Genomic DNA, 26,746 nt, shown 5'->3' with positions numbered 1-26,746 from the left:
GAGGTAAAATCCCCCAAATGAAAGTAAGTACAATTTATCAAAATTAGATAGTTTTTTTAAAAAAAACTACTTTCTTACTTGAATATAGTAAACTTTAAGTCAAAACAAATTTTCAAAATATACAATAATTTTATCCAACCTAACAAAGGCTTATGACAATCAAATTCCTCAGATCTCCAATGCAATCAAAGGTTGCAATGCTTTAATATTACAGTATTATAGACACAGTAATTAATAGTATGTACTCTAAAAACATGCATAAAATTCACAAATTCTGATTTTAGGCTATGATACATCTTTTTTCCATTGAAAAACAAGAATCTGTTGCACATTTTGTATAAAGAAAGAAGACTGTACATGCATATTTCTGATAGACCAATATTTAATTTCAATGTAAGCTATATTTCATAAAACTGACTTCTTTACCTTATCCATGTTCAATAAGGGAAATAGCTCTTGCACTTTCTCAGGCGTGATTAAATATTGCTCTGTTGGGTGCCAACCAGCACGAGTCATTTGGTATTTGAATTCATCCACCCTAGTAGGAGTTGAAGCAATTCTGATACTGCCAGGCTGATGAAACCCCACAGCCTAAATCAAAGAGAAACAGCAAATTACTGAAGGAACCTTTACCGATTGCCATATATGTATTTTTCTGTGCTAAGGGGAGTCTACAGGAATTTTTTCGCTAACATCATTAAGAAAAATGCAAGTAAGCTATGGGCCCTTGAAGGAAGAGGCCTTGAATATAGACACCTAGAAAAAGTAATTTTTCAATAAGTTATCAAATTAACTTCCTAAGTTAATGCTACTATCTTCAAAACAGTTGGAAGAAGTGTTTATTGGATGCCATGATACATTCATTTTTACTAACAACTAAATACTTGATATATGGACTCACACTTTCAAAAATTGAATCAGATACATCTCAAAAATAAGTATATATTATATACTTTGTTTTAAAAGCTGTCATCTGCATGATTTCCTATTGAATGTATTTAACTAAGCACCTTTATAAACACAATGAAAAAACACTTGCTGGTTTTGTCTTTTTAATAAATTAAACATCCTTACAGAGCTGGACCCTGAATGCTTACTTTTCTTTATCTTGTCTATGTTATCTCACAAGACAATGATAAGGCTGAATAAGTCTTTCACTGGAACTCACAATGATAATCTGATGTGGCAGTTTATCTAGTTGTGTAGCAGAAAGAAGAAAAAAAGCATTTTATGACAAATATGAAAAATATCTGTCATATATATGACAGATATTAAAAATATATTAAATTTGTAGACTAATAAAGTGAGGTTCATTCAATTCTGCTGCTGTCCAAAACAAGCACAAGTTTAGTAAATGAAATCTATAAGCCTGAGAGATGCCAAATGAAAAAGATGACTCCTGTGTTTTCCACATATGCATTCCTTAAGTCGCTAAATACAAACACGGAAAGGGACACAAAGAATTGCAGCAATCTTCTCAAGTACAGACAGCATCATATCATATGAATTTTTAACCAGACATATTTAAGGCAGGAATGTATATCATAATCAATCTGTTAATTCCAGATTCCTTATACTATTTTAGCTCCTTTATCAAGTTAAAAGTTGCAGACTCTCTGCTGTGTCTTGAGATGTTTTATGAGCACCATTTTCCTCAGCTGTAGAGGGATCTGGGAAACCATCTGCAAAATGTAGTGACTGAGCATGAAGAAGAATGTATTTTAATAAAAAGGCATATACTCCTATTCACATCATTATCAACTACATTTTTTATAAGGCTATTGCTACAATTGGTATTTATTTGAATTAACACTTCAAAGGTTAAGGGGGTTACCTGTCCTGTCTCTTCTTCCAGCTTTTCATAGAGTCTGATGCTGTAGGCATGGATTTTCTTCAGGTTTATTCCAGGATGAAAATAAGTAGTTAAACCAGCCTCAAATAAGAAATAGGAACAACATAGATTAGAAATGCAGTGCTTTTGCTTTCCTTCCAACTGTCATTTAAAAAGGAACTGCCAAGATATTGTAAAGAAAAATAACACATGGATACAGCCAACTGCTACAAAAATAAAACTAAAGTATTTTCTGTACTTAAGCCATTTCTGTTTTCTGCACAGGTGTTTTCCCATCTGTCTTTTCTCATCAAGTCTGCCAAACTATGATACTGTTGCAGTTGTTCTCTCCTATCTGATATCTCAATTTATATACAATATCATAGTGCACCAAATTACTGAAATGCCCAGATAATCCAGTGGAAAAGAATGTAAAATTAATCATTTGTCAGTATAATATTTTTCAGTTCTAGCTATATTCTATTCATAACTTTGACTCTAAGTATTTTTGGCAATGTTCATTACCTTAACAATCTGAATTTAAGAAGAGATCACAGAAACCTGTCGGAGGGAGATTCATCTAGTAAGGGCGCCATCAAGCACAAAGCAGATGTGTTGATTTCAGGAAGTCCCTGGGCTAAATTAATACTCTGGAAAAAATATTCCTTGTTCATTTCTTATTATCATATTGAACCATTATCATCACACAGGACACAGCTGAAGATTAGATATTTGACTAAATGTGATTTATATCTCATTTGAAACATCTGCATTCACATTGTGAACACATTATATTAATTACCGAGTAAGCCCCAGGGCTGTTTCACTGCAGAGTTTTTAGCTGAAACTTGTTTGTTTCTTAAAAATATATTCTAAGGGCATTTTTTCAGTGTGCACAGAATGAAGAAATCAAATAGGCATTGAAATATTTAAATTTCCTTAGCCTTGTACAATGCCTAAGAGTAATTCATTTACTTCTACCTGCAAATTTTGTTTTTGCATTTTGTTTTTACTGTATTCTTTTATTTATGTAAACATTTTCTGGCCTTCTTTTATTCTTCCAAATGTAGTAATAAATCTTCCAGATGTCAGGAAATTCCATTTTAGTGGTCACTATTAGTGTAGTCATTTTGGACTAAATGGGTCACAAATCATTTGCAAGTTAGCTACAAACCCATATACATTCAAGAGCATTTAATTTCAGGGATTAAATAAATACTTCAATCTCTTACACTTTCAAGTGAAGAAGTTTAAATGCACTGGATACTTTTTGGATTGAGAAAATAAATGTTTCTGATTTCAAGAGTGCAGCTGGCAGACAACTATAACCCAATTTCACTTTGTAAAAATTAAGATAAAATCATAAAATACTTTTAATGAAACAAAAAGATTGAATGGGTCCTTAGGAGATTTCTCTTACATTTCATATTCAAAGGAGGGTCAGCTATAAGATCACACCACATTTATCAAGATTTTTTCCAGATTGTTTGAGAATGTTCAAAGACAGAAGCTGCTCTGCTTTTCTAGCTACATATGAAACTTTGCATTTGGCCTTGTTAAATTCCATAAAACCGTCCTTTCATCCTTGCAAACTGCCTAGGTCCCTCAGCATGGTTGCCCTGCCCTTCAGTGCACTATTTCTCACGGTTTGGTGTAAACTTCAAAAGTGGATGAGCATGTACTTCATCCCCTACTCCAAATTACTGATAAAGATATCAAACAGGATGGGTCCCAGGACAGACTCCTGTGACATTCCAGTTATTTCCAGGGTTTGGATAGAATATGACCAATTCACCCTCTAAGCCCAGCCATCCAAAGAACCTTTTAACTTTCTAGTTGTCCAGCCATACAGACCATATAATCTTCTAAAGTTGAATACATGAAGAGTGTGGGAGAGCGTATCTAAAATCTTGCTAAAATTTAGGCAAGCGACATCCACTGATTTCCCTGTCTAAGAATTCATAATATTCCATAATAGACAGCAATCAGATTTGATCTGACATTATTTATTCTTTGCAAATTTATTTTGATTGTTATTGTTATTTGCAATGTTATTTTAAATGTTGCAAATCACTTTTTTTTCCTTCTTTATGAACCTGAGACTCACTTGATGTTTTCTGAAGAACTGAACTAGGGCTAAGTGACCTTTAGTTCCTCTGCTCAGCCCTTTAGCTTTTTAGAAAATATCATATATATGCCCTTTGCCAAATCTCTGGCACGTCCACCAATTTCAATAGTATTTCAAAGGTTACACATCTGCAGCCTTGTGGTGAATCAGCAGCATTATTGGATACAGCCTGTCTACTCCAACGTATGAGGATGTGCCAAATTACTCCAGTAAACCTTGGTTTGGTCCTTATCCACTGCTAGTAGTTACTCTTCTCCTTTAAACTGGAGGCCTGAGAAACCCTGTCAGAGAAAACTGAGGCAAAAAGGCACTGAGACATTATTTGTGTATACTATGACTGAATTACTCACCTCGTGCACTTATTTTCAATTTTTTTCCAGCCTTTTACTATTTTTCAGCCTTTTACTATTAATGCAGCAGTCGAAGCAGTTCTTGTTGTCACTCAATTTTCTTACAAATCTTATATATAGTTGAGGTTTAGCTTTCCTAACATTCCCTTCACATGCTCAGGTATGTTTTCTAAATTGCCTGATTTGCAGCTTTTTCCTGCTCTATCACCAATATACTGAGCTGGCTTCCCAATGCATCTTCCCAATGTTATCCTGAATTTCAGAATGAACTACATTCTTGTAGTTGAAGGAGATTTTTCTCTAGGATTTACTCCATTTTTCTAAGAGATTTTGTTATTATACATAAACATGATCTGGAAAAATTATTTAAAGAATTGCCACTTTGCTACGAGATTTGAAACAAATACTTTAAATCATTTTTATAGTTGAAATTTTTAAATGTTGAAAAGTTAATGTATCAGTTTTGTTCTATTTCAATCAGTTTCAGATTTTATTCTAATGTAATTATTAAATTAGTTTTCTGGCAGAAAATATTATTAACGCTGTTATATACTAAACTCTCTTCTTGCAAGTGTGAGCAAATTGTAGTAAGTTATTATTTGACTGGTGCTGTGCTTTACTGTCAACAGCAAAATCAATGTTATGTTGCAAGCAAATGTATAATACAACATGTAATAACTCACTTGGTTACACCTTTTCATAACTGGTAATATAAAAATGTGCATGTTTGTTGTGCTGTCTTAATAGCACACATGAAAGTCAGCCAAAGTTATCTCAGACTTGAGAAGTGAAAGAAAGTTTTGGCAGCAACACCAGCAGGAATAATAGCTATCTGAAACATGATCCTGAGATCTGGCAGGATTTCCTGAACAGTGAAAGAGGCGAAATGTATAGTGCAGCAACATTTGAACCAGACTTTCAATGTTTGTGGCTGCAGGCAATGTGCTATGTGCCATTTCACATAATTGTAATCTGTTTTTAGTATTGTATCACTGTGAGGAAAACACTGATAAATACACAATAACTGGTTTAACAAGGAGCTCACTGTCATAGTTTTGATCTTTCTACTCATCTGAAACAGACATCACCAACATTTTCATCTTCAATGTCCTCTAATACTGAGATCAATAAAAAGAGACAATGAAGACATACCATATAGTTATCTATTTTAACATGGCCCATAAGTAGGTGTCTTGCTGTGTAAACTGCATCAAATTCCTTCTAAGAGGTGCCATGAGGCATCTCTCTCAATTTTGGTAGTGCAGGCATTTTCTCTGCCGAGCTCCAGCTCCAGCTCCTTTGAAACAGACCCTCACTCAGGGCTCCAACGTTGCTCTCACTAAGAAGTGTGGGCAAAAGTACTGGAGGAAGGGTTGCTTTAATACTGCAATGAGCAGTAAGTTAGGGTGAGTGAGTGTAACAAGAACAAAGGAAACATTCGGTAATAACACCATTCATGATTCTGGTTCCTTATTGAACTAGGGGATTTTTGTTGTTTTTTACAATCATATTGTTTTGTATATGCATTGGGAAAAATAAAATTCAGTCTGTGCCTGTGAGTATTTTGTAGTTATGATTGAATACACAAGATGCATGATCTGACACTTTACATGGTGTTGCTCTGTTTGACAAACTGTTGTATTGTACAATTACTCAATGTTGTTTCTTCTTACTACATACAGCGTGTTTTCTTTTGCTTTGTTTATTGAATAGCAAGTAAAATGAAATATACTACTTATACAGTGCAGGAAATCATATTTTTTTTTATTTCATTTTTTAATATTGTTCTTTCAAAAACCCCAAAAAACACAAAACATCTGCACTAAGATGAAGCATTGCAGACTTCAGACTTCCTCCTCTTGGAGAAGTATGAGAATACAAATTAAATATAATTAATTAATTTGTCCTCTGAAATGTAAATTATTGCATAAATGCAATAATTTCTTGTATTAACAGAGTAGATGTAGAGACATCAAAATGTTGGGTTGCTACTCTTTTTTGTTGTTACACATAGAGATAACAATCTCCCAATTTCAGCTAAGAATAGTTGGAAAAAAATTGAAAAAGCATCCATTACTGTATTATTGTGGCAAGTTTTGTTTAATTTTGCTACATTACCTACTCCAGATATAGATTCAGAAAATATGTAATTACATAAATACACATTGTGAACCAGTATGACCATGTGATTAAGATTAATAAAGGAGGTGTTCCTACCCTGACATTATTACATGTATATCTTTTTAGCTCTTGTCTGTAGAATGCAGACAAATATGCTTAAAAATCTCAAAGAGTACATTTGTTACCTTTACTCCTCCAGGATTTTGTGTAATGTCAGCAATGGCATGAAAGAAAGAGAGGGAATTAAAAGGTAATGAAACTTCCACCACCATTATATACACAAACTACTGTTAATTTGAGAGATGAACAAAATATTTCTTACTGCATGCCAGGTAGATCCTGCAGTGAGCTCAGATTTTTCTAGCAGAACAACATCCTTCAAGCCAGCTTTAGCCAAGTGATAGGCTAGACTCACACCAACACAACCACCTCCAATGATCACTGTATCTGCTCTATCTTTCCCTAAGAAAGGAGATGAGGCTTCTCTACTAAAAATAAAGAAAAAAATTGCAGTTAGAAAAAGGCAATTACACTTTTCCCCACTTCTTTTGGTTACAACTTCAACCATAATACACAAGGGTTTCTACTTGGGAGTTTACACACATAGCTTAAGATCTAATCTGTTCATTCATATCCACTTTTAAAGTAAATGTTGTTTGAGAGTCATATAGGTAAACAATAATATTTAAAAACAAACAAACACAAACAAACAAACAAAAACAGAATGAAAAAACAACAAGTCTGCTGCCACTTACATTAACTATTATTTATCCAATATACCCTTATATATAGAACCTGATTCTCAAAAAGAAGCTGATGTATAACATGATAATGTCAAAACCTGACTTCTCCAAAGTACTGTAGTATGCTATCAAATAGGCTTTAAAAATATTTGCTTAGTAAGACCCCTTAATAAATTTCTAAAACCAGTGTCAGCAGACCACATCTGTGTATATGTTCATGAACAAAAAAGCTTTATACTTGAAACTTACTTTCATGTTCTATTTTGCCACGTTCACATATTCGCTGATTTGGAAGGTACCCATAATGATCATCAAGTCCAACTTCTAAGTTAATGGCCCATGTAGAGATTGAATTAATGACTCTGATGTTATTTGTACATGCTCTAAATACTGAGCCATTCCCAGAGTTGGCATCTCCTACTTTGCTTAAGACAAAACATTATAGAAACAGGTTTTTGTCAAGGGCCCACACCTTCTGCTCCACACTGTATTTTCACAACTACTTGAGTTCATCATAAACCATAACTCCTGCCATAAGCAGCCCCATTCTCCTGCAAGTCAAGTGATCCTCTTCTGCTTCATCCACAGACAGCCAAGCAGCAAGCTACATGTGGAAATGTACCACAAATTTTTAAAAAGTAATTTTTTTGGATGTGAGACAAGGTAGCGCATGTTATTACAGTAGCAGTGCAGACTACCATAAAACAACAGTACTTACAACAGGCTACTAGTTTTATGTCTTATGAATGGCGATCTTATAACATTTTAAATGCAATTGCAGGTGGAACATGCTTATACAATAAGTAGCAGCAAATGAAAAGTAAAATAAGTGGGAGCACAGGACATCACAAGTGTTCTGTATTTGGTGCACCACACACATGCACGGGTTCTTTTTTCTGATTATACATTAATTTTTTAAGTTAACAGTAAGCTGTTTAACAGCCAGATGTGCAACACTTACACCAGCTTCTCTAATGAATTTTGAGGCACACAGTAATCAAGGTCAAGCATAAATTCTTTTCTTATTCTTTTATGCTGTGGATTTGAAATCTCCCCATGTGCCTTTCAGCTTTTTTCAAACCTTTGCCCAGGAGCCTGGCAAGAATCCGGGGTTCACCTTCCCAGTGAACTAAACAGGTCACCCAGATCGTGCCAGTTAAAACCAGTCATTATTTGCTCATCGGCATGGCCCAGAAGACAACAGAAGGGACCTCGCTGCGCCGGGTCAGGACGCAGCGCGGGCAGGCTCCGGCTGCGGCGCAGCAATGCCAGGCGCAGGGAGGCACCTCCCGGCCACAGGTGCCCCAGCCGGCGGAGCGCCGCAGCCCGGCGGCCGGAGCTGGCTCCGGTCTCCGGCTCCTCCCTGCGCGTCCCGGACAGCAGCGGCACGGGGGCCGCGCCTCCGGCCCCGCTGCCCGCGCCCCCCGCCCGGCCCGGCCCGCACTCACCGCCCCCGGGCGCCGAGGGCCCCGGGCCGGCGCGGGGGCCGCAGCCGCCGCAGGGCTCCCCGCAGCACCGCGCTCATCCCGCACACGCAGCAAGGATGCGGAGCGCCAGTTCCGCGCCGCTGTCCGCCGCGTCCCGTCCCGTCCCTGGCCCGCCGAGCCCGGCCCTCCCGGAGCAGGGCTCCGGACCGCCCCTTGGAGCAGGGGGCAGCCGCGGGGGAGCGGGGCTGCCCCGGCCCAGCCGGAGCGCCCGCGGGGTCAGGGGCCGGGCCGGGCGGGGGGACCGCCCGCACCGCTGCCCACAGCTCCCGCCTCCTCCCGGGGCTATAAAGGTGCGGCCGGAGAGCCCACCGAGCCGAGGATCGCGTCGAGCCGTCGGGGCTTAGCCGCGCAGCGAGCGTCTCTGGGCGAGGAAGATGCTGCCGATCAGGAAGACCGCGAAGCAGGGCAAAAGGGTAAATGTCCCGTCTCCCTCCCTCGCGCGGACCCGGCCGCTGCTCCCCGTGGGCAGGGGAGCCGTGCCCCCGTGGCGGTGCCCCCCTCGGCGGGACGGGCCGGGGCGGTGCGGGGCAGCAGCCCCGCGCCGGGAGCTGGGCACCGGACTCGGCTCCCGGCCGCCTCTCCCGCCTCCGCCCGGTCCTGTCCGCGGGATCTGCAGGGGAACTGCTTCCTGACCGGCACAACCCTCGCTGGTTAACATCCCTCTAAGGTACTCGGTATCTCCGCAGGTAAGGCCATCTTGTGAAAACCTAAAATAAAGCCGTAGTAATTGTACCCGTTCAGCATCGAGACGTTAAGGATATTTGGACCTCGTTATGAGACAGATAAATTAGATTGATCTTAACGCAGTCACAACCCACATCATCTTAGTTTCTCTGAACACATAGAGTAGAGCCACCAGAGTACAAAACCATTTTCCGTGATATTATTTGATACACGAATTAAGCAGTACTTGCAACACACTGCAAATTAAAATAGTAAGGATAAACTGTCATTGGATGAGATTTCTGTCTCCAGCATCCTACCTGCGCTGTTTAAAGGGTCCAGATTGCTCACTTCTTGATTAATATGACTGGTGTTTATCATATCAACCCAGACTCCAATGTATGCATGCCCACTGCTCCCCTATTTAGCTAAAGAAATAAGCCAGTATAAAAAGTTATCCAGGCACCAGCCATTCAAGCCATTAAGGCAAAGCTATGAGCAATATCTAAGTCAAACTGTCTGATGTATATCAGAACTGGTAACCTGTGCTGCTGCTTGACAAGGTCAGCAGAATCACATATTCTGTCTTCCGTTTAAAGAACACTATTGCCACTAGTAGGTCACATCTTTCTCAGAATGGGTTTTACTCATTTTTACGTGTAGAGCAAAACAGCAGAAAGGTATGGAAAGAAATCTATGAGCTCTAGGTCCTACAGGTAGATTGATGATAAGAGAAGAAGCTCTGGGGTATTTGTTCTGCTTTTTATATTTTGTCATATACCACCTACAACATCTAGCAGAAGGAAACTGTTCTAAATTCCCCCTACAAGCAGTGAACTTCTCTTGAAGGCTTGAAACATGGATAGTTGTTTCACGATTTATTTTCTCTCCACTGATGAAAAAGTGGGTTATAGGTTGACCAAGCAGGCTTTTCACTTACACAGTATAGTTACATGCCTAAAGGTGGCGGTAGGAATATCTTCATAGAGGCATTTGCACTCACGCTGTCCATATATAGGTGTATGAACCATGTGGTGCAACTTCATTCATAGTAGCAAAAGTAAAGCAGGAAAAGACAGCTCCAAAAAGCCTTGGATAGCTTTTTACACATGCTAATTTAACACATTTTTTGTCTCCTTCCAGATCACTTGACAGTGCAATATTGATCTGGATTAGACATAAGCACACAGCTGTAGGTGTCTGAACAAAACAATTTTGATGCTGAACTTCAGCTAGCTATATGGTGCTTAAATAGGTGGTATTTTGCACAGTATATAATGTAAAAATGGTATGAAGATATCAGACCTATAACAAAGTTTATGAAGGCAAAAAGGTTATTTCCATTTGAATCCAACATGAACTGACAAACTAAGGTTTTATTAAGTATTTTGTGCTCTGTATTTATCTCTCCTGCCATTAGATATCTTGGTGCTAGACTTAATATATCACAATATGTTGAAGTGCCATGGTCTATTCAAACATGGCGTATGTTGCATCTGTGTCTCAAAAGTGAAGATTTGCAGTTCAAAAAGAAACAGAACTGTGAAGAAAAACTGCTATTAAATACTAGCAATTACTTGTTAAAAGAATATTCTGTTGTAGTACATTTAAAAACATAATATAATAATAAATATAATACCTATATATGATGTTATTTTGTGTCTATTACTCAATGTTCCATTAAAAATCAAAAACTGAGGCTGCCTTTATGTTAAAAATTTCTTTTTGTTCTGCACGCCTGTTCTCTACATATCAAATTTCTGAAGCAGGCTTCATCTACAAAAGATTCTTTGGCAGACAGCGGAAGCAGGGACTCAAGCAGTGAGCTTTTGCTGGCACCATTTGAGGCATTCTTTTACAAATGAAAGTTAGTTTATTGCAATCATTACAAAACCTCCTGACATTTACTCTAAAATTGTTTCTCCCTGGTTCTGTGGAAACAAATATAAAAAGTTGCACACTTTGTTGAAGTTTTAAAGTTAATGGGCTCAGTATTTTGGCAAGTCCATAGTCATGCAAAGGAATCTGATGCAGAGATTTACAGGCCAGCACTTGGCAAAGCTCTGCACAGCAGCAGTGTAGAAACCAATCCTGCCATTTTGCTGCAATGCCAGTGCCTCAGCCAAAGTAGGTGATGCTCTCAGCCAGGCTTTGTAGCCTCCAAGGAGCCTTACACTGCTGTTGTTGTTCTGAAACTGGCCCAGCTGGCACACTTCACCTTGCTGTTGGAAAGGCCTTGTTCTTGTTCTGCCATAACAGCAATATTGTGTTTGTCTTTATTGGATATATGGCATGAGAGAACAGTATTAATGAAAAGGAAATTATCAAGAAAGCTAATAATTGAAGTTTGAAGGGTAATAAACCCGTCCAATCAGCATGAAAATCACACTCAAATTTATCTCCATAAGGCTTTTCTTTTTCTTACTCCCTCAAACTTCTTCTGTTGAAATGAAGAAAACTATGGATGAAAATTTCAGTCTTACTCTTGATTAATTCTTATCCTGCACTTACTGCCTTCATATATGTAGTCTTCATTCAACCATTTTTAATATAGATGGAATTATGGTTGCCATCCTAAAGTAGAAATCAATCCTACTCTAATAGTAGATAGTTTTTAGAAGTTTTGAACAAGTCAATGAAGCAATTAAAGGAATAAAAATGCAATGTATTTCAGGAGAAGCCAGTACTTGTTCTCGTGTTCAGTTTTACAAAAGATAATTGCCACTTCCCTCACATTAGTGTGGAGTTCAAGGGAGAAACAAGGTTAATCTTGCATAGTGTTTTGTAAGGTTTGTAATTTGGCACTCTAAAACATTTCAGGGCTGTGCAAAACAAACAGGATTTTCTTTCATTTTGTAAATCTGAGTAAGCAAATCCTGGCCTGTGAAAAGGCTGTCAGAAACTGCAAGTCAGCTTTCTGACGTGTCTTGTTTGGTAGGAAACTGTTGCATTCTTAGTTTTCTGTGATGCCTGTTGTGCCATCTGGAGTCAAAAGCTGCTTGTGGTAAGGCTCTGTGAAGGTGGCATTGGAAGCTAGAGAGCAGATGAGCTAATAAAGAGATCAGTGGTACTAATGTCTTATTTTAAGAAGTTTCTCATGTATTTTACAGGAGAATTTGAGATGGCATATTACTTTCATAGGAACAGAACTGGACCACTGATGTACAGTTCTGGAAACAATATTTCTGGAATACAATATAACTGATTAATGAGTTATTATGCACACATATGTTCTGTGTGCATAACTTTATGCTGCAAAAGAGAACATCTACCATTCTTTAATTAGAATTTTACAAAGGAAATTTATTACAAATAATTATTTGTGGCAAAAATATTTCTGCTAGCTCACAGATATTTACATCTGCCTTGCAAATACAGAAAATAGCCACCAAATTGAAAAGCTGCAATTGTTAACCTGCCCTCATGCTTTCTTCAGGGTATTCTAGAACGCTTGGATGCTGGAGAAATTGTGATTGGAGATGGGGGATTTGTCTTTGCTCTTGAAAAGAGGGGCTATGTAAAAGCTGGGCCTTGGACCCCTGAAGCAACTGTGGAACACCCAGAAGCAGGTCAGTTTTACTGGAAATGATATTCCTACAGTGAGTGTAAAAAATGAAATTGTTGACTAAATAATATATATATATATATAGGAACTCATAATACATTTTTAAATACAAGTGTTTCTTGACACTGTAGAATTACATTAAGAACAGCCTAAAACCAGCTCATCTTGCCTGTTTTACTTGCTCTAACACTGGCCAAAAGAAGGTGGCTCTGTAAGAATACTAGTAGTGCAAACATATACTGATACCTCTTCAGAATGATCTTTCAATAACTTTCATCTCAGGGGCTTTTTCATGCAGATGTAGTCATATTTGTGTTTAATAACATTCAGTGATTTCTCTCTTATGGATTTGTCCAGTGTGTTTTTGTGCTGATCATTTAAAGCTTGTAATTTATAATACCTTATCAAAAGGAATTCTGAAGTTCACTATCTGTTTTGTTTTGTTCTAGTCATTAATTTATATTTATAAACTAAAATAGTTTTTAAATTAATTCTTTCAGAGAAATGACAGCTTTTAATAAACATTGTAATGGGAGTATTTAATGTTTCTGGCTCCACTGTAAAAGGGGGAATGAAAAAACTGATAGGAACCTAAAAATTGCAATAAACATTTAACAGAGTAACTCTCTTAAAGTGGACAGAGAAAAAATGACCAACCATTCTATAGCTTCCAGTGTAAAGACTGTAGTGTTTAGCATAAATAGTGCAGAAGCAGATGGTATTATCTATTTATGGATGCTTCATTACAAGAAAGCATTTGCCCTAATAATATGATGTGCAGTTAATCTCACAAGTCAATTGAGAATATCCTGAGGAAAAAAATGTCTTTGTTTTATGTATTTTCCAAGTTAGTTTTTTCTGCTATACAGGAGAAGAAGGAGAGAAGTTGAAGGAGAGGTATCTTAGTTCTCTCTGTTACATCACTTTGTACACTTCACCTTTTTATTCAGCCTAATCTTTCTTAGCCTTCAAACGCCACTTACGTGTCACTTAGCATCTCTAATTTAGAGTTATGGGCAGCGTTAGATAATGCAGAGCTTCAGGAAAGGTTTAAGGATTGATTACCTAATTTGCTGACTCTCATCTCCCAAAGAGACAGTCCATCATCTCTCTACTTCTCCCCATGTCTACCTTTGGCTGCCCCTGCATGTTCCATCTTGCAGCTCATAGCACTTGTTCTGTGCTTTTGCTTTCCCTTTTGCTTGTTATTTTTGCACCTCAAAAGCCCTCCACATTCTGAACATGTCTCTTACAGACTATTTATAAATACACCCCTCAGGGCAAATCTGTTAATTTCTTTTTGTACAATGGAGCTGCTTTCCTCCACACTTTTGCTTCTGCTTACTCAAGGGTCAGGTCACTTTGAAAACAGATGTATTAGAAGACAAAGAGCAACTGGTGGAGACAGTGCGTATAGAAACCATACAGCTGCCAGAGCTTCTTGGAAAGGGAAGGAAGTTCTGAGAAGGCAGCAAGGAATAAAATAAAAAAGAAAAGAGTTCAAGGCCATTAACTGTATTACAAAAGAGGAGATTTGCCAAACTGGTAATTGTATAAATTAGGAGATCTGTATTTTTCTTCTGAGACAGATCAGGTATTGCTCTGTGGTGAGCCCATATGCATGGGTGTTTATTGCTCCTACGTCCTCACAGCTTATGTCTGTGTCTTTTATGAAATGTCCAACTCATGATGGATTTAAATGAATAATTGTTGTTATACATCTGATTCCTAAAATGCATTGAATTATTAATAATGATTTAGCCTCCCGTGACTATTATTCCTGTTTCTCAAATGCTGGAGGAAACATGCTGGAAGTCATACAAGTAAACTAGAGAGTGGTTTAGCTTTTTGATATTTTATAGTGCTGTGAGTTTGATGAAAACAACAATGTATTCTACTGGTAAAGCCTATTTGCCTGAGATTGAATGAGATTCAGGCTGGTACTTACAACACTATTGTTTTCCTCAAAGTGTATCCCAGGCATTCTTCTAGGTCTACTATCAAAATGTCATAGAGCATTTGTGAAAATATTTGTAGATTTTTTTTTCCTTTTCTTATTTTCCGACCAGTTTTCATCAATGCTTCCTCATTCAAGAGAATAAAAGAAAAAATCCACTAGAAACATACAGAGACAGTTCTTTTAATTGGGTTCAGTGGCCTATTGTTATGATGTAGGAAAAAAAAATACTCCCAGCACTACAACTTTTTTGTCTCTTCATAAAGATGTGAAAATTAAATTTGATTCCAGGCATTCAGGCAGATTTCAAGACCTTTTTGAGCAGTAGCTCTGCTATAACCTATTTTCCTGGAAAGATTTTTGTGACTGCTGGGCAAAGAAGCACTGTGTTAAATCACCTGTGTAGTAAGAAAAGAAGCACTTTGTAGCTACTCAAGGCGGCAACTAGAAATAAAATACTGTACCAGTAGAGAAAAGCAAGGGATACTACACCAATCCTTCATTGAAAGCAGACATACTTGCATGTATGCACATTAAATCTAGCAATGCAAAATGCTCTTTGAGCTTCTCTGGTGCAGGTGTATTTTTGTTGCAGCCTATGGGAATAATTTTATTCTCATTAAAAACTTGCATATCTTTTCAGTGTCACAAACTCTGTCGGTAGACAATGAGTTCTGATAAACTTCAGGAAAACCTTTCTAAACATCTGCCATAGAAATTGCAGTGTCCTTGTGTGTGTAGGTGATAAGTATCTTGTGTACAGTAAGTAAGGAACTCTGTATTTGCTATAAGCTGTTAAGCATTTAACTCTGTTTTACATGATCAGTAGCATTCTAGTAATTATTGTAATTATTATTCTGTGGGTATGTATATAAAATCAATTTACAGTTCCTGTTCTGTTGCTGCTGTGGCAATGGCAGTGTACTGCTTACAGCCAGAAAGGCACAACTACCATTACAGAGCCTTTTCCCAAAGTCCTAATGTAGGAAATTTGTCTACTGAAAATAATGGTAACCTTTCCTTTAAAAGGATTGTTGTCTATGTTGTAAAATCATAATTTGGAGACATATGGGAAGAATTCATTCTGTGCTGTGAGTCACTTTTCTGGAGCAACAAATCTTCTTTTGAGTAAGGATGTATTTAGCAAAATAGAGCTTTGGTTTTGGCTGACTATACTCTTTTTAAACTTTGTTTGGAGGAAACTCAAAAATGCAAAATAGAGGAGGCAATGAAACACTGTATTCTTCCATATAATTATCATCTTGTCCCTTAATTTATTGCTATGATATTTTCTTCTGTTTTCTTCTTCATAATATAGAAGGTAAGAGAAGACAGCTTTTTCATTTGAAGAGCCTTTTGTCTGATATTCCCTGTTAAGCTTTCATGTTCTTTTGTCAGACATCCGTTATCCCTTCCTAAATCACTATAAAAAGCTCTGTAAAGCTCTATATCTGGGGGATCTGAAGAACTGCAGAAAATAGAGGATAGTTAAGGTGGCATGCAAAACTGAATCTGCAGCTAAACTGTATAGAAATCTTCAGCCATTCTTAGCAGAAAAGAATGAAGAAGAAAATTTTCTACCCAATGTTTTGATGGTGAAAATAAAGAAATTCTATGCAGTCTTGGGTACTACTTCTAATTTCTCATAATGGGTCTTCTAGTAAACACAAAGCCACTTATTTTACAATAACATTGCATCAATAAACACTGGATTTGGGGATAACACAGTAATAACTTTGTTTCTTAATTTGCAGTTCGTCAGCTTCACCGAGAATTCCTCAGAGCTGGATCCAATGTCCTGCAGACCTTCACCTTTTATGCCAGTGAGGACAAACTAGAGAACAGGGGCAATTATGTAGCTGAGAAAATAAGTGTGAGTAAACCAGTTTTGGAGAGACAAAATAAGTTGATCAATTTCAAAAGGTTTGGCAAAGAGATTATCAAGTTTGTCATAACTGTTTTGGCGATAGTTGAGGACCAGATAATGAGATAATGGAATTTCAGAGTCTGAAATGGCAAAAAAGCAAGGTGAAGTGACAAAAAACCCCAAACCAAAACAAAAATCAAACTCAAAATGGGGAAAGGATGAAGAGAGGAAGGAGAATGGCCACGTTGTTTTTTTTCTGTATTTTTATCTGAGGAGATGTGTTTACTGGAGTTTAGATACAAAGATTATAGGGAATACCAAATCCACAGGGAGCAAAACTAGTGAAAAAAACAGAGATGTTTTAACATCCAGAGAAATGATTGAACTGTAAAAATGGTGAAGAATCTTAAAGAATAGTGAGTAGCTAATGAGAAAAATGTTTTTAGAATCACATCTTCATTAAGTAGCAACTAAAATAATCCAAGCTATACACTGTATTTAATATTCCTCTTCTCTTGTGTGAAGGTAATTTTTTTACATCAGTAGAAGTAGTTTTTTCACCTCGGTGTTTTTTTACCCCCTACACAGAGGAATTGTAGGATGCTGGGTGTGTTTACTAGATACAGGCCCAAGGAATTCCTGGTCAAACATTTATATATAGTGCCTTTGAGGCTAGAATGGCATTAAGTGGTTTCTCTGATCCTGTTCCTTTGGTCCTACTGTAGGTTCTGTCTTCTGCAAACTAGAGAAAATTCTCCAGGGTTAAGGGAGGAAGGAATAGCTGTATCTGTGTCAATATCCTCAGTTAGAAATTGGAACCAACTGGACACTAGGGAAACTGAGGCTTAATTGAATTCATACCAAAATGTCGTATGACAAATTTATCTGAAATGCTGTACCTTTTACCTTCAATAGATGCAAACCTGAAATGTCTGAAGTGGTAGTCCCAGAAACACAGTAACCCTGGAACAAGTCATGCTTCAATTCTTGCTAACATGCAAAATTATAAAGGCTGGAGAGCCCCTGGTATTTGGATTACATTACATCAAACCTCTCAAAATTTATTTTATGCCAGTTCTAAAATCATGTTACTTCAGGGTTTAACTAATTTATGGTTCCACCTCATAGAGTACCCAAACATCTACCTATGCACAAGTGCAAATGGAAGACAATCTGTCAGCAACAGCTTTAAAAATCAGCTGGATTTTTTGAGGCAGCCATGTAATTTTCTCTTCTTTTGAGAGAAGATTATGGACTTACAGACTTCTACATAGGCTATGGACTGCAGAGAAACCTGCTATAATCCATAAATGCTAAATACCACAAATAATAATTCTTCTTCCCAGATCTCTTTTTTCTCAGTTTAACTTCTTTTTGTAAAGCTGTTCTGGTCATCCCAATTTAGATATAGAAGGAATATGACTTCCAGCCTTGGTGATTAATTAGCAATATTTCCCCCTTTCTTTAAGTTGGCAACTTTAATATCACATAATTAATGATATATTTTTAAAATGTCTTTAAACCCTGCATGAATATTATATTGGGGGTGGGAGGTGTTAATTATCAGAACACGAAAATACATTTTAAAAAAGAAAAGTTGAAATTCTCATATATTTTGTTTTCCATTCACAAATTTCAGAATGAAAACATGCTTAGGTGTAACTAACTAATTTTCTAAGAGGCAAAGAAAATTCCACTTCACACCAAATACTTGTTTTTTATAGGCTATTTGTGTAAGATCTACTAAAGGTAATGTGTTGTGTAGTATTTGATAACAGATAACTTAGAGGAGGCAAGAAATTAGTAATGTTTTTTACTGTTTGAAAGAATTTTATCTTCTTAATCAGTGTTAGTCTAAAAGTCCATTTGATTTAAATTACATTTATTTAAATTTAACAAAAAAATTAAAAAGCCATTATGACTTTTGACTATTTTTGTTCTTCCAGGGTTCTGTATACCTCTGGTGAAATAAAACTAACAGATTCTATGTTCACACAGTGCCAGAAAGTGAATGAAGCTGCTTGTGACATTGCAAGAGAAGTGGCTAATGAAGGTGATGCTTTAGTGGCTGGAGGAGTCAGTCAAACACCATCTTACTTAAGCTGCAAGGATAAAACAGAGGTTAAAGCAGCCTTTCAAAAGCAGGTGGAAGTCTTTGTGAAGAAGAATGTGGACTTCCTGATTGCAGAGGTAAATCTGTAAAAATAAGTACATGCCTTCAACTGGCACAGTGTTAACTTTTAAGATGTCTAGTCTACTATCACTATATGTTGCTACCTCCTTCAAAATTTTCTGCTGTGCTTTTATCTCAGTAGTATCAGATATTTTTGTAAATGCCCACCAACACCTGCAGGTGTTTTAGAATAGGATCTTTGAAGCTCAATTTCTACCCAAGTCAAGTAAAATTCTGTACTGATACAAAGAGAAAATGTTGATGGGCTGTTGACTAATCTGTATTTCTTCCAGTACATGGAAAGCAACCTAAGATGACCTTTCTAGTTGATTTGTAGGTCTTGGGTTAATCTTTGATTAACTCCTGCTATGTGCATTCCTGTTCTGAAAAAGAAGTATTATTACTTTAAACTATTTTTACTCACTTTAAAAAAACCTTTTTAAACTGCATGGCCAGTAAATTCAATTGTTAGTATAAATCAGAAAATAATTAAATCATTGTATTGATGGTGAATTTGGGGTCTGGATAAATATTTTTATGTTTCTTTGCTGAGAAACAAAATAGCCTAGTTTTAATTTTTTTCAGTATTTTGAACATGTTGAAGAGGCTGTCTGGGCAGTTGAAGTTCTAAAAGAATCTGGAAAGCCAGTTGCAGCCACGATGTGCATTGGTCCAGAAGGAGACATGCATGGAGTGTCCCCTGGACAATGTGCTGTCCAGCTGGTAAAGGCTGGTAAGAATCTGTTTTATGCACCCTTTGAAAGTGTGGAACAAAGAAAAGACCCTAATTATTGAAATAAATAAATGTGTATGTCAAGTAGGTAGCTTCCCAGTTGTATCTGATAGGCATTTTGGCTCTGTAGAAAAGTTTCTGTGTGTACTTTATTAGAACAGTCTTGTGAAAACATGGAAATAGAGCTATGAACTCCTTGATTATTCATATGAAATAGGTAAGAGCAATAACCATAGAAAACTGACACTGAATAAAGCAAAATCCTAAACCTACTCAAATTTCATTGCAGATACATCCCCAAATCCTAGAACTGTAAGCACAAAACTACCTTTGAATCTTTACTCTTTTATGAGACTATTAAGAGAATGAAAAGCTTAATAGTATCTCCTATGAAAGGCTGTTTTCTACAGAATAAGGTGAAGGGAGGAAGAAATTAATCAAGGGCATGATGGGCAAAGATACACAGGTTTACATATTTGTTCTGAACTGCTCTTTTCCTTTCAAGTTATAGTTGAAATCTAAATGTAGAACTTATGTTAGGATCCTGCTACCTATTTCCGTATGTGGCCTTTACATAATCAGACTTTACTGATAAAACACTATAAGAAAAAGACATCTGTAGGAGGGTAGAAGATGTGATTCATCATTGGAAAGGTAAAGAGTAGTGCAGCTGAGACATAAATGGCATGATCAGCCTCAGAAGACTTGTGCCTGTCTGTAGCACAGCTGCCTTGTTTTCATAACACTGATGTGAAGATGGACAACACTTCTAGAGTGCTGTGGAGCTTTCATCTCCTGCTTCCTGGGGAGCTGTGACTTGAAGTTACTTTTCTTCTCCTAGGTGCTTCTATAGTTGGAGTCAACTGCCATTTTGATCCAGAAACTTGTATTGAAACTGTGAGGCTGATGAAAGAGGGCTTGCAGGCTGCTAAACTAAAGGCCCACCTGATGTGCCAGCCACTTGCATTCCATACACCTGATTGTGGAAAACAGGGATTTATTGATCTTCCAGAATTTCCCTTTGGTAAGACAAGGGTATATTTTTTGTTGGTGGTTTGCTTTATTGGTTGTTCCTGGCTTATTTTTTGCCCCCAGCTTTTAGTACAGCTGAAGCTGCAAGGTGTAATTTTATTCAATATGATGAGCCCTAGTTATCCTGGCATTTTCCAGACAGATCAAAATGTAATATTGGAGTAAAGATCATCCACATAGTGAGAATACATCAGTAGTATCACAGCATTAAACTCAATGTGTAATTGTGACAAAAAGAGGTAAAATGCCACAATCTAAATTAATTTTAAAAATATTCTTCCTCATGCTATAGAACCTTGTTCAAGACTGCTATAAACAGTCCAAAGAGCAGCAGCAAATGTACCAAAAAACCTAATTTTTTTGGGTTGTGATATCTCTCCCACAAGGCCTATGTTTACCTGTGTAAGGATTTGATGTATATTGCAGTACAACAGGTATAGGAGCATTATTACTGCACTCATAATAGTTAAATCTTGTAAGTGTAATTATCTAATATACATGAAAATAGAGATACACAAGAAAGGGGACTTTAATATTGCTAACAAATTAGCGGTTTGGAGAAGAAGTCTCCATGCATGCTCAGGAGAAACTCTACAAAAACTGAAAGAGCCAGCCATTTAATATTTATATAAGACTTGTGTATTTAGGGCTTATTTTCATGTGAGTATTTTGTCCTGTAACATAAGGGCAAAATCAACTTAAACATTTTAAGGCTGATTAGAAAATTCTTTCATTTTCAGATAACATACACCCTTCTTTTCAAGATCAGAATAAATGGTCCTAAAATGTTCACAATTTGAATTTGCAGCAAAAAAAACTGAGAAGTAGATGTGATTTTCAGGAAGCTTGTTGTTTTTTTTTTTAAGTCCTCTCTTTACATAAATGAAGGAAAGAGAATAAAGCATAAGCCTGGGGTATTCATTAAATGGTAATAACACGTCTGAGTCCTGAAAATATCTAAGATGTTTAAAAGTGTTAGGAACTCATTTATCCTATTCATTCCTTCATATAGTTTCTCTGATTGCAAGCAGAAAAATCAAACAGATGCAGTAAGCAATCAAGTGAATGGAAGGATTCACTCTGGTTTGTTATAATTCTTGGCTTGTGTGCTATAAGCAATCTGTATGACATCTCAGCATTTAGAATTTCCATGAATAATTAATTGGTGAAGACCAGCTCTGAGAGTGTTTTCAAAACCCAGAAGCAGCAATTGATTGCTTGACAACAGATAATCTTTTCAGTAAATCATTGTTAAACTGACCAAATTACCTGGTTTTCATGAAGGCAATAACATAGAGATATTTAGACATCTGAAGAGTACAAATACTCTCTACAGGGCAACAAGATCTAAGTGTCTAGGGAAGCATTAGGTATGTTGTATTTACAAACTCCAGCAATTAGATGCAAGAAGAATTTATTTTTCTGTAGAACTCTTTCCATTTTTCTATGTTTTCTCTTCTGTTTTACTGCAATTTCTCTGAGATGTCACCAATTAAATAAAGACAATGTTTTGGAAAGAAATAACTTGGTCACTGAAAGCATACCAAATTATCTCAAGGGTAGATATATTGAGGGGACAAATCTAGGAGCATGTTACAGATTTTCCTCATCAAGAACTGTTAAGTTATAGATATTTAATTCTGAATAAAGCCAAGAAAAGTATTGCAGTGACAGACATGGAAAAAACAAATAAAATGCTAGTCAGATTTGGGAAGGTGTCTGCCCACTTTAAAGACAAGGATGTTGTGTGGGACAGTATCAAATGCTTCATGGAAGTCCAGGAAGGTGACATTCATTATTCTTCTCTTCTCCACCAATGCTGTAACCCCATCACAGAAGGCCACCAAATTTGTAGGCATGGTTTGCCCTCAGTAAAGTCATAGTAAAGTAAAGCTGCCACCAATCACATCCTCATTTTTCTATGTGCTTCCAGGGGATTTGATCTGAGGTTTTTCTGGGCATTGTAAGACTGACTGGTCTCTCTTTCTCTGGCTTTTCATTTTTTGCCTTTTTGAAACGGTGGATTATGTTTCCCCTTCTCCAGTCACTAGGAACTTCACTGGACTGTCAAAAGTTTTCAAATATGATGGACAGTGGCTTAGCTACTTCATCTGCCATCAGATCAATGCATCTCATCAGGTCACATGGACTGTGATGGGGTGATGGAGATTACAGGGGAACAACCTATACTATTCCCCTAACACCTAGTTGCCTGTACAGGTGTAAGCTGAGTGCACAATGATGCATTCTTACTGTTGATCATTTGTGTAAATTTTGCATTAATTTTTAAATGATATATGAACAAAAAGGAAATAATGCATTTGTTCTTCTGATGTTTTCTATCATATCTTCAGCACTGTACAAAAGCTTGGTTTTATTTGAACAGCTTTCTAAAATGCTTAATCCAAGTTTTCCATGCAATATTAGTCCACCTGCTTTTCCTTTGTCCCATCTTTCCCCCTGAGATCAGTAATTTTCTGTATAAGAATCTTTAGTTGTCTTCCTTCTGCTTTTTTATTTGTGAACTTGAGTTCTAACTACAAAATGGACTGGGGGTGTAACTGCTTTGTATCATTTTGGTGCATGTTAGGCATTCTTGGGACAGGACAATCCTACCTCTCCTTTGTGTTTCTGGAGCCTTACTACCTCAGGCACAGCTTCTTTGCCCAGCAGTGTTCAGTGCACAGACATGATGCTGCACTTAACTGATAACCATGCTGGTTCACTTCCTGCAGATGTGCATATGCTTTATGAAGTGGGAGGACTTTTGGGTTTTTAGTTCTGTATTTTTATTTCTTAAAGTGTCTTTTTCAGTCCCCATTCTTTTCTTTCCACTTATGCCACTCTTGTGCCTCCAGTTCCTCGAGGTGTGTTTTTCCTTGCTCTTTTCACTTATTATTCTTTCCTTCCACAAGTCTACTCCCTTGGCTCTTGTTATTCCATCACAATGCTCAACACAACTTGCATGAGAAAGAAGGGTTCAAAATAAAGATGGCATTCTAACTTACCTACATACAGAACTTTCCACAAGGAATGAGGTGTTTTGAGGCAGTGAGCTGCTCATGACTGGGATTATAACTAAGGGTTGGGCTAAGAAATAGCTAATTTCCCAACTGGCTGCCAGTATCTGATTGTGGAAAAAAGTGTAATAAGCATTTGTGAGGAATAATGAGCAGGATTATTCCTGTGCCAGTAGGTTGATACCTTCTCCTTTCACAGATTAGTGTGTGGTACTCAGTTTTCCCAGGTATTGATTATTTATTAGGAAATATAGCCGTAAATTTAAAGTATTCCAATTCTTCAACTAAGAACTCTGTAGAATGGGAAACATGATCAGTCTCAGAAGATACTGTGTCCTGTTTTGCAAGGCAAAAAATGCTTAAAAGCACAGGTCAGCAGAGCACTGCAGAATCTGAAAGTTAGCCTTCTGACAGTTTCAATCACTGATTCTAGGTCAGACAGTTCAAACACATACATCTGCATCTACAACCACTTTTGACTTTTGCAAACAGAGTGCAAGTGCTTCAGCAGCATGATTTCTTACAAGTAAAAAAAAAAAAAAAAAAAACAGGATAAAAATTGAATGGACCATGGTGGAAACTTAAGATATGAATGTCTTTGCAGGTCTGGAGCCAAGAATTGCCACCAGATGGGATATTCAAAAATATGCAAGAAAGGCCTATGACTTAGGAATTCGTTTCATTGGAGGCTGCTGTGGGTTTGAGCCATATCATATCCGAGCAATAGCTGAGGAGCTGGCTCCTGAAAGAGGATTTTTGCCAGAAGCTTCTGAGAAACATGGTAGCTGGGGTGATAATCTGAGCATGCATACCAAACCCTGGGTCAGAGCAAGGTATGTATATCTGACCTGGAAACTAAAACACCTTTTGCAAAGGCTTACATTGCCCCAAAGAGCACACTGGCTTAGCTGCTTTGGGCATCTAAATATTACTGTAAATGTTTTATGTTTAGAATTATATGTTTTATGTTTAATATATGTTTTATGTTTTAATTCTCCAAGAATTAAAGCTGACCTAAAAGCAGGGAAAGGGGTAAAGGAGAAGTAGAGGAGCTTCTTTGAATGTAATTCATGACAATGAAAAGGAAAAACTGACAAAATATTGTATATCAGCTCCTAATGGTGGCTTTTTTACAGTATTCCTTTCAAAGATGGAAAGATACCTTCAAAGCATGTAGCAGTAAATTGAATATTTTCATTCATACTTCTATATGCAAATATAATGCCCACCTTTACAAGTTAGATAACCCTTTGCAATTGTAATTTAAATCACGTTTCCTTCAATATTATTAGGTGCTGGGATAAAAAACCCTGAGCTTCTTTTTCTTTATTTAGGGCAAGAAAAGAATACTGGGAGAATCTGAAGCCTGCTTCAGGCAGGCCATATTGTCCTTGCATGTCAAAGCCAGATGGCTGGGGAGTGACCAAAGGAGCCAAGGAGCTGATGCAACAGAAAGAAGCAACAACTGAACAACAGCTGAAGGAGCTCTTCCACAAAAAGAAGTTCTAGTCCACTGCAATTATATAAATCTTAAAATGATTTATCTGCAGACCATCTCATGCTTCAGAAGAAAATCTTTGAAGATGAGTACTGTGTTGATTTATCAGTTAAAATGTAATGAAAGAGACAAAATGCAGAAAAAATGTGATTACATAGTAAATATGTCTAACTTTGATAACAAAATCCTTTCCTGAACAAATAGTTTAAAGAATATACAGTCAAAAGTAATTTTGGATTTTCATAATAATTAAGCTTCTGTTAGCTGAGTGCCGTTAATTGGGTAGACACAGAAATGTCTGGAAAGTAATAACTGGCTCAGCTCACCTGTGAAAAAAGAAAAAGCCATCTATCAAGCATCAACTGACTTCAATTCCCAAGTCTGACTTCAGTTTGGTAGTGTAGGAGCTTCCTCAAACCTCAGGATTTGAGGAACTTCCTCAGACCTCAAGATTGAGAGCGAGTGCAGGAACACACAAACTGCCAATTATTTGTGGTCACTTTCTGGGTTTCAAGAGAACAAAAGTAAACTGAAAAATATATCTTATAATTGTAATCAAAACCTAAGGAAAATTATTTCTTATATGCAGAGAGCTTTTGGAAGAGAAATATTGCAGATGGGCAGTTTTTTATTTAAGGTAGCATGTACACAAGATTTACTCTTCTGGGGATTAAGAAGTTACTCTGCAATCTAAAGAAATGTCAAATAAATGTAAAATAATATAATGAAATAGTACTGTATTATCTTCACACCTTAAATTGTAAAACCTCAAAAAGAATATTGTATCTCCAGTAAAAAACTAATTTTCAAATAATGCAGCTGATTTCTGGAAAGTAAAGCTCACTTTAAAAGTAATACAACATGCTTTTTTTTTTAGCTGATTGATTCACTCTACAATCTTAGTTTTAACAAATGAAAAACTCTATTAGGAAATAGATCAATCCATTTAAGTTAAGAAAACCCATGGAATTTGAACCTTGATTTGTTTTCAAACAAGATAAGGTTTTCATAGGAAGGGTACCACTATATTTAGAAATTGTAAAGAACACATTTCCATCATTTATTTTTGTGAAGTACCACTCAATTTCTGTTTAGAATGAACTTTTATCCACCCTACATTAAGGCAACTGCATTTATGAAAATCTCATTCTCACAGTTAGCATTGAAAGATGTAGCTAGACTACTTTTTATGTATAAGCTTATTTCCTTGTTTCTATCCATGCTGTATTCTGCAGTTCAGGAAACACATATGCAACACTTAAATAAGAAACTTCATGCATCCTTTTCAGACTGTTACTGGCAGACAGGTTTAAGCCTCTGTTCCCCAGGCTTAAAACATATTAAAATACTTACTAGCTAGAAATTTTGTCTGAAAGCCTAAAGCAGACAGATCAAGAAACTAGATATTTTAAAATGCAGATTGTTAGGAAGGATGAATAAATATTATTGCCTGGCAAAAGTTTCACAATAGTACAGCCAGGATGAAAACAATCCCCCCCTGCTGGCTGGACAATGCCCTTACCTACAGATAGGTCCAAAAGTCTAATGGACTGTTCTATCTCAACCCCCAAAATGTAT

General features: G+C 37.0%; 2 protein-coding genes across 3 annotated transcripts in view; one reads left to right on the top strand and one right to left on the bottom strand.

Moving 5' to 3' along the window:
- The window catches only part of DMGDH (dimethylglycine dehydrogenase), a 38,761-nt gene extending 29,993 nt beyond the window's left edge, over positions 1-8,768 (bottom strand). The window contains exons 1-4 of one of the 2 annotated variants that reach the window (XM_021531115.3): positions 8,622-8,768; positions 6,753-6,918; positions 1,835-1,933; positions 427-591 (exon numbers count right to left, since the gene is read on the bottom strand). In XM_021531115.3, coding sequence (XP_021386790.3) covers positions 427-591; positions 1,835-1,933; positions 6,753-6,918; positions 8,622-8,698 — 507 coding nt within the window. In that variant the 5' untranslated portion in view covers positions 8,699-8,768. The remainder of the gene's footprint in view (positions 1-426; positions 592-1,834; positions 1,934-6,752; positions 6,919-8,621) is intronic. The other variant, XM_077790224.1, reaches the window with a different exon arrangement.
- A 185-nt stretch (positions 8,769-8,953) lies between these two features.
- On the top strand, positions 8,954-26,028 carry LOC110470994 (betaine--homocysteine S-methyltransferase 1). Its single transcript, XM_021531117.2, has 8 exons — positions 8,954-9,073; positions 12,760-12,892; positions 16,600-16,718; positions 18,711-18,902; positions 19,471-19,618; positions 20,460-20,642; positions 24,275-24,503; positions 25,005-26,028. Exons 1-8 carry the CDS (start codon positions 9,035-9,037, stop codon positions 25,177-25,179), a joined length of 1,218 nt encoding a protein of 405 aa, XP_021386792.1. The 5' UTR covers positions 8,954-9,034; the 3' UTR covers positions 25,180-26,028.
- Positions 26,029-26,746: the final 718 nt, after the last annotated feature.

This window comes from Lonchura striata, chromosome Z (genome assembly GCF_046129695.1).
Source record: "Lonchura striata isolate bLonStr1 chromosome Z, bLonStr1.mat, whole genome shotgun sequence".
Lineage (NCBI taxonomy): Eukaryota > Metazoa > Chordata > Aves > Passeriformes > Estrildidae > Lonchura > Lonchura striata.
The sequence above is the reverse complement of the archived record's forward strand: the minus strand, read 5'-3'. Positions and strand labels throughout refer to the sequence as shown.

What these genes read in the sequence shown, in the direction of transcription:
- LOC110470994 (XM_021531117.2), top strand. Translation starts at nt 9,035, where the DNA reads ATGCTGCCGATCAGGAAGACCGCGAAGCAGGGCAAAAGG. An exon ending in TGGACTTCCTGATTGCAGAG is followed by an intron (nt 18,903 to 19,470) that starts GTAAATCTGTAA and finishes AATTTTTTTCAG; the next exon opens with TATTTTGAACATGTTGAAGA. An exon ending in TGTCCAGCTGGTAAAGGCTG is followed by an intron (nt 19,619 to 20,459) that starts GTAAGAATCTGT and finishes TTCTTCTCCTAG; the next exon opens with GTGCTTCTATAGTTGGAGTC.